This window comes from Pseudophryne corroboree, chromosome 7 (assembly GCF_028390025.1).
Source record: "Pseudophryne corroboree isolate aPseCor3 chromosome 7, aPseCor3.hap2, whole genome shotgun sequence".
Lineage (NCBI taxonomy): Eukaryota > Metazoa > Chordata > Amphibia > Anura > Myobatrachidae > Pseudophryne > Pseudophryne corroboree.
In genome coordinates this window covers 505986742-505994811 of record NC_086450.1, presented here as the reverse complement: position 1 = coordinate 505994811, position 8070 = coordinate 505986742, and the positions used below count along the sequence as shown (strand labels likewise).

Below are 8070 nucleotides of genomic sequence, written 5' to 3'. Positions count from 1 at the left end.
TATCTAACCCCTGTATCCCCACACATTTTCTTGTAGCCCTAATATCAGACTGCCTCTAGTCAGGGGAATATACAAACAATCATGGGTAGCCCATAGTTTTCAGCACATTAAAAAGGAAAAGCTGTTTCCCTTTATAATGCTCCGTCTCATAATCCAATTGCCACACTCTTTGGATCACTTTCAATGGTCCCAGTAGCCCAGCCAGGAATGTAAATTCTTAAGTACAGTAGGTAGCCACAGCTTTACTCTCTCTCCAAGGAAAAGCCGGGGGGTTATTTGTTACTGAGGGCCAGATATATTAAACCTGGAGAAGTGATAAAGCGGTGATAAGTACAAGGTGATAACGCACCAGCCAATCAGCTGCAATATGTAAATTGATAGTTAGGAGCTGATTGGCTGTTGCATTATCACCTTGCACTTATCACCGCTTTATCACTTCTCCAGGCTAAATACATCTGCCCCTGATTGATTTGCAAATGGCAGTAATTCATCTCACTTCTTTTCAGATAAAAAAAAAATTAAACACAATTTTTAATGATATATTAAAACATTATACCAAATCATCAGATTGGGGTTCGAGGATGGTAGACAGAATTAGAAGCAGATTTACATTATAGGGACAACTAGGACAGCTATGAAAAGCCTGGCAATAATATTAGCATCCTGCTTAGGCAACATCGCTACAACCCTTGAATATAAATCAAACAACTTTGACCAGTTGTAGCTGAAGTGCTAAAACCTCAAGATATTGTTTTACATAATCCACAGTAACTACAATAAAGTTATATCTTTTATTGAGGATGTCTCTAGAGACCCAGTCAGCAGGTCTTACAACAACTGACAATACCTGCCCCAGTCAATGGAGCCACGCTGACCAGTCTTGCTTGCTGTGTTTCCTTCATCAGTATCAGGCAGGAACAAAAGTGTCTCAGGAGACTAGCACCAATACCAGACCTGTCTGCAGGAGGAACCGGAGCAATAAGTCCAGGTGCTCTGTTATAGGGAGGGTCATATCCCAGACCCAGCGTTTACACACTGTCATTGTCCCCGTGGTCAGTCTTTCACCAGAAGTATCAGTGGCACTGTCAGAATAACTCGCAATACTTCCTGCTCCTTTTATTCCATATTATGGGAACTGGTGTCTGTCAAGTAAAGTACATGAGCATGTGTAAGGAGTCCTCCGTCAGTCATACAGTAGATGTCAGTATACAGCTCACTGCACACACGGACAGCGGTGGCTGGATACCTATAACCGGCTTCCTTCTGTTGTGAGTATCCATTAATATTACTCCTGTATCAGTAATAATACAGTACTAATGATGTTCTGTCAGACTGGGATCTTATCAGACTCCTTTGCTTCAGTACCGTCCTCTGATTTGGGATGGTGATTGGAGGTGGGATTGGCCACTGTCTTCCGATCACCTTTCTGTAGAGGTCTTTTTCCTTGTTCTGATATTAAATAAAATATTCCTGTTTAAAAAGAAAACAACGTCACTAAACACGACAATACTAAAGAAAGGATGAAGATTTCCAGTTAGTGGGAGTCTACAGGAATCTCCCCTCCCACCATCAGTCTCAGGACACTGCTACTGTATATGATAGACACATCTCTACTAACACCCCAATTCCCAGCATTCTACTAGTGTACCAGCCACGACCGCCGGGAATGTCACCGCCAGTAACGTCAGTATGGCGGGAGTGGTGGAATAACTGACCAGTAAGTAACTGGGGAAATTGGTGGCTCCTAACACGTACAGTAGCATAATAAAGTGTTGGTTTTCTCCATCACTGTAGATATAGGTGGGGTTGGTATTGTTAATGAATAGGACACGTTAATAACTACAAAAAAGGCGGCTTGTGACTTCTTATTTCCAAAATCAGTTGGAGGATTAGCATAAAGATTCAGTTCAAAATATACATTTCTAAAAGTATCGAAAAGTAATTACACCGAGTGTGATATGAAAAGTCTACATTTATAACTTTGGCATTGAGAATGTTGAGACTCCTATTTTAGCCTAACCCTAATTGCAGTCTAACCTTGAGCATAACCCTGATTTACTGTGTCGAAATTGTAACTGTTGACATTTATACGGGTGACATTTGATTATGCTGACATTATGGGGGGGAAGGGGGGCGGCTGTACTGTACACCCTAATTGTAAACATAATAAGAGGTGCTACCATGCTGAGACTTGTAGTGGCACACAGAAATAATGTAAAATGCAGGTGCACACTCTGAGCACTAAGATCAGTGGTGACCAGAACATCTGTAATAAACTCTGCAATTTAATATGGAGTAAAATTGAGGTTCTTAGCACATTTGTTTGGCCAAAAATGTGGGCCCACCTACCACGGCCAGGTAACCTCATCAGGTGGGTCCCTAACATTCCTAAGATTCAGGTCCAGAACACAAGAACCCCCAGGCCAACACAACAAACCACCCCCCCAAGGAACCACACTACAAAGAAGTAGCAGTATAAGTGTAAAAAATGTTACATTAATAAGAAGTAGCAACTTAAGTGTTAAAAGTGTTACATTAGTAAAAAGCAGTTTAAGTGCTAAAAGTGTTACAATAATTGTTAAAATAATGATGTCCTGAAGCAGCCCAGCCGCACCAACCAAGGGGGCCACAGGCCCCCGAACCCATTCCTAATACTAACATATTATATAAATGTATCCAAGACTTACCTTTTACAGTGCCTATTGCATATGCAGACTGCAAATGCATGGACCCATACTAATTTAAAACACATGAGGACAGGAGGGAGGTGTCCATGCTGAAGAGCCTCCACCTTCAAGTGTACATATATGTACACAATATAGGATAAATGGGGGGAATAGGACTGTGTGATGCCTTGGGGCAGTTGGGTTGTGCTGACCTACCTGATGAGCACCTGGCCCACATTTTTGGCCCACAATCATGCTACGAACCTCAACTTTACTTCATAATAAATTGCAGAGTTTATTACAACTGATCTCATTACCAGTGCATTCTCCCTTTTCACTGACATTATGTCTGTGTTGACATTTTGAATGTTGACATTCCGACTTACACTATAGAAGTTTAGATACTGGGGTAAATTTACTAAGGTGGGAGATTTTTAGAACTGGTGATGTTGCCCATGGCAACCAATCAGATTCTACTTACCATTTATTTAGCTGCTTCTAGCAGATAATAGATATAATCTGATTGGTTGCTATGGGCAACATCACCAGTTCTAAAAATCTCCCACCTTAGTAAATTTACCCCACTGAGTCATTTCGGTTAATGTGAAATGGTTCGCATTCCAAAAATGAATTAAATACATTTATTAATTCATTAACCAGCCTATACTGTAGCTCATGAAACCGGGCAACTCTCACTCAGTGTCTATGAAACACCATCCTGTACAGCCTGACCAGACATTGCAATTACATTACAAACTGTCTCATTTTAATGGTCAAAGCCATTGTATCTTCAAGTAGTTTTGAAAGCAGAGTCTGCCTCCATGTTGATGCCCCTCAAGGGAAGATTCATCCCTACAGAAAGATGACCTCAGAGGCTACAACGGAGCCTGTGTGGAGCCATCTTGGGACTGTGTGAGAGTGCCGCAGTGGGAGACGGTAGTCTATCACTTAGCTAAAGTGAGACCTGCGATTACTTGCTGTTTCAGACGCTGTTCCAGCATCCTGGTGAGCTGTACGACGCCCCGCTCTGCTCAAGTTCTGCTCAGTCTACCAGCGTGTATAACAGTGAGTACGGCTTTAACTGCTTTATCTTCAATAAAACTGGTTAAGTAGTTGTAAAGCATCCTCTGGTCTGTACAGCAACTCTGCTACACCCTCAAGCCTGTACACACATATTACAGCAAATAGAACTAATGTAGACTTTCCTAAAGGTTCTGTCTCACCAATACACAACAGACTGTGAGATGGTGTTCCATGCTGGGGAGTGCTACTTGTTATTATCTAGCTGTCATTTCACGTACAGTGGGGCAGATGTACTAAGCATTAGAGAGAGAAAGTGGACAGAGACAAAAGTACCAAGCAACCAGCTCCTAACTGTCATTTTTTAAACCCAGCCTGTAACATGGCAGTTAGGAGCTGATTGGCTGGTGCTTTATCTCTCTCCACTTTCTCTCTCTCCAAGGTTTAGTACATTCCCCCCAGTGTGACGTCAACACCCCTTTTGAAAGAATTTGATACAGTATGTTCTCATGTTATACACATATTACCTGCACACAGAAATTCACACGATAATTTCTACAATGGTCCTGATTCACATATGGACAGATTAGCACAGTAGCCGCTGTGTCTTTGTACATGGCTGCTATACAAAAATATGCTAATGTTGTAGGAAGAGTCTGAAGGCAAATGATGCACAAATCCGGCATCTCAGATCTGAATGCAGAGTCCAAAAATGCATCATATCACCATTCAGGAAGCCATCTGCCATCTGAGTGAGCCTGAGCTTGTGACCAGACTGATACCTGCGTGGTACAGGTCCTGTGTATGGGCAGATTGACTAACAACGTCAACAATGTAAGCCAACATTGGGACATTAGGGTGCACTGCAGGCACAGCCTAAGCCCCTGTACACACACTGTAGTGTAGTGTTACTCATTCACCTGGAGCCCAGCCATGATATGCAGCTGTGTATTATCCCATAGACTGTGGTGTGAGAACACGCTGGTATGGAGCACCAGTGTCACAGATTATTAGAACATAGGTTACACATATAATAATGTACTTCTGTGTCAGTGTAATGAATGGGAGTGTTAACATTTAAAAAAAAAGTATATTACTTGCGCGGCGTAAGAAGAGGAGCACTTCTGGCATCTTCAGAGCTTCATGTTCCACAGTGGCCTTAAAATATATGTCACTCGGATTCATCTTATCACCCATATCCATGGCCTCACATACGCTGACAAGCCTGTATGTGCCGTCACTGCTCACACATGAACTGTTTTCAATATCAGAGTCTAGGATCCTGTAATATGGGCCTGATTCACTGTCACCTTTTCCCCAGGATACTCCAAGATCTTGTGGGTAATAACTGTCCACTTCCAGTATAATGTATCCGCCGTCCTGGAGAACGTTCCTCACAGCCGGGATCCCTGCAATGTATCATTGTGTCATTTATTAATATACAAGCCTATATAATACATATTATGTGAATATCTTACAGAAACACTAGAATATCTTCTTGCACACTAAGCTGAGGAGATGTTATCGTACTTTCAGTAGCAGAGAATAAGGGGCATATGTACTGAGCCTTGGAAAGTGATAAAGTGGAGAGAGATAAAGTACCAGCCAATCAGCTCCTAACTGTCATTTTTCAAACACAGCCTGTGACATGGCTGGTGCTTTATCTCCGTTCATTTTATCTCTCTCCAAGGCTTAGTACATAGAACATATAAACATGAAAAATCATGTATATATAATACAGTGTTCTATGATATACGTGACGATAATGTGATTTTCTACTTGTAGCCGCATGTCTTATGGAGAGACCGCCACGTTGACTAATCTTAATTATCTTTGCTGCTTTTTTGTAATATTCTGCTCCTCTTTGCAAAGGCGATTACATTTCTGTTACTTTTGGGGCTCATTCCGAGTTGATCGTTCGCTAGCAGTTTTTAGCAGCCGTGCAAACCCTATGCCGCCGCCCACTGGGAGAGTATTTTAGCTTAGCAGAAGTGCGAACGGTTGTATCCCAGAGCAGCTACAAAAAATGTTAGTGTAGTTTCAGAGTAGCTCTAAACCTACTCAGCGCTTGCGATCACTTCAGACTATTCAGTTCCGGATTTGACGTCACAAACACACAGCCACGCCTGCGTTTTTCCACACATTCCCTGAAAACGGTCAGTTGCCACCCAGAAACGCCCACTTCATGTCAATCACTCTGCGGCAGCGAGTGCGACTGAAATGCTTCGCTAGACCCTGTGCAAAACTACATCATTCATTGTGCCCGTACGTCATGCACATGCATTGCGCAGCATGCGCAGAACTGCCATTTTTTAGCCTGATCGCTGCACTGCGAACAAATGCAGCTAGCGATCAACTCAGAATGACCACCTTTGTGCAGAGTTTTGCAAAAAGTGCAGTAGTGGCGGCAGTGCAAAAATTCACTAGGGGAATATTAGCGTGAGATGGTGTCATTAATGCAGCACGCCATCTACCCCCACTCTATTAAATATGTGACGTGCTGAAAGCAAAGGCAAGTATGGACACATCTGTGTATGATGACATAACGTATAGAGGGGCCTATTTATTAACATTACTTTTACTAAAATAATGTGAAAAAATAGGATTTTGGTTACCTACCGGTAAATCCTTTTCTTGTAGTCCGTAGAGGATGCTGGAATCCATATTAGTACCATGGGGTATAGACGGGTCCACCAGGAGCCATTGGTACTTTAATAGTTTAATAGTGTGGACTGGCTTCTCCCTCTATGCCCCTCCTACCAGACTCAGCCTAGAAACTGTGGCCGTGGAGACGACATGCTTCGAGAGAAGGAATTACACAGATAGTGGCGAGATTCATACTAGCTCACACAACAGGCAAATCCGGCTAACATGCCGGAACAACTCAGCAACAGCTGAAACAGAAAATAACGCAGAACTTACCTAGGAACCAGGTAACACTGAACTATAACCAATGCAGGAAAACGAAGCGCTGGGCAGGCGCCCAGCATCCTCTACGGACTATGAAAAAAGGATTTACCGGTAGGTAACCAAAATCCTATTTTCTCTTATGTCCTAGAGGATGCTGGGGTCCATATTAGTACCATGGGGATGTACCAAAGCTCCGACTACGGGAGGGAGAGCGCGGAGGCTCCTGCAACACTGCTTGACCAAACTGGAGGTCATCAGAGGCCAGAGTATCAAACTTGTAAAACTTGGAAAACGTGTTCGACCCAGACCAAGTAGCTGCTCGGCAGAGTTGCATTGGCGAGACACCCCGGTTAGCCGCCCAGGAAGAGCCCACTTTATGAGTAGAGTGGGCCTTTACGGATTTCGGACACGGCAATCCTGCCGTGGAATAAGCATGCTGGATAGTGAACCTGATCCAGCGTGAAATCGACTGCTTAGAAGCAGGACATCCAATTTTCTTTGGATCATAGAGGACAAACAGGCAGTCACTTTTCCTGTGACGAGCCGTTTTCTTCACGTAAATCTTCAAAGTCCTCACTACATCCAAGGCCTTTGAAGTAATTGAGGAGTCAGTAGCCACTGGCACCACAATAGGTCGGTTGATGTGGAAAGCCGACACAACCTTAGGTAGACACTGTGGACGAGTCCTAAGTTCCGCCCTGTCTTCATGGAAGATCAGATAGGGGCTTTTACAAGATAAAGCCCCCAATTCTGACACGCGTCGTGCAGAAGCCAAGGCCAACAAGGTGACCGCCTTCCACGTGAGAAACTTGAGATCAGCCTCCTGTAAAGGCTCAAACCAAGCAGATTGTAGGAACTGCAACACCACATCAAGATCCCATGGAGCCATAGGCGCCACAAAGGGAGGCTGGATGTGCAGAACCCCTTTCAAAAAGGTCTGAACCTCAGGAAGTACAGCCAATTGTTTTTGGAAGAAGATGGACAAAGCAGAGATCTGGACCTTGATGGAGCCCAGTCTCAGTCCCGTATCCACCCCTGCTTGCAGGAACAGGAGAAATCGTCCAAGTTGAAACTCCACTGCTGGAAACTTCTTGGCCTCGCACAAAGAAACATATGTCTGCCAAATGCGATGATAATGCTTAGACGTTACCCCCTTCCTGGCCTGTATCAGGGTAGGAATGACCTCACTCGGGATACCCTTCCGAGCTAAGATCTGGCGTTCAACCGCCATGCCGTCAAACAAAGCCGCGGTAAGTCTTGATAAGCGATTGGCCACTGCAGAAGCAGATCCTCCCGAAGAGGTAAAGGCCGTGGATCTTCCAGTAGAAGATCCAGTAGATCCGCGTACCAAGCCCACCTTGGCCAGTCCGGAGCAATGAGAATTGCCAGAACCTTTGTTCTTCTCACGAGTTGAAGAACCCTTGGTATCAGAGGAAGTGGAGGGAACACATACACTGACTTGAACACCCAAGGT

The 8070-nt window shown here is 43.9% G+C and overlaps 1 protein-coding gene across 7 annotated transcripts in view; it reads right to left on the bottom strand.

Annotated features, from left to right (window-relative positions):
* Positions 1-777: 777 nt before the first annotated feature.
* The window catches only part of LOC134945845 (uncharacterized), a 183795-nt gene continuing 176502 nt past the window's right edge, over positions 778-8070 (bottom strand). For all 7 annotated transcript variants that reach the window (XM_063935366.1, XM_063935372.1, XM_063935367.1 and 4 more), the window contains 2 exons: positions 4784-5095; positions 778-1470 (listed from right to left, as the gene is read on the bottom strand). In XM_063935366.1, the coding sequence (XP_063791436.1) occupies positions 1328-1470; positions 4784-5095 (455 nt within the window). In that variant the 3' untranslated portion in view covers positions 778-1327. The remainder of the gene's footprint in view (positions 1471-4783; positions 5096-8070) is intronic.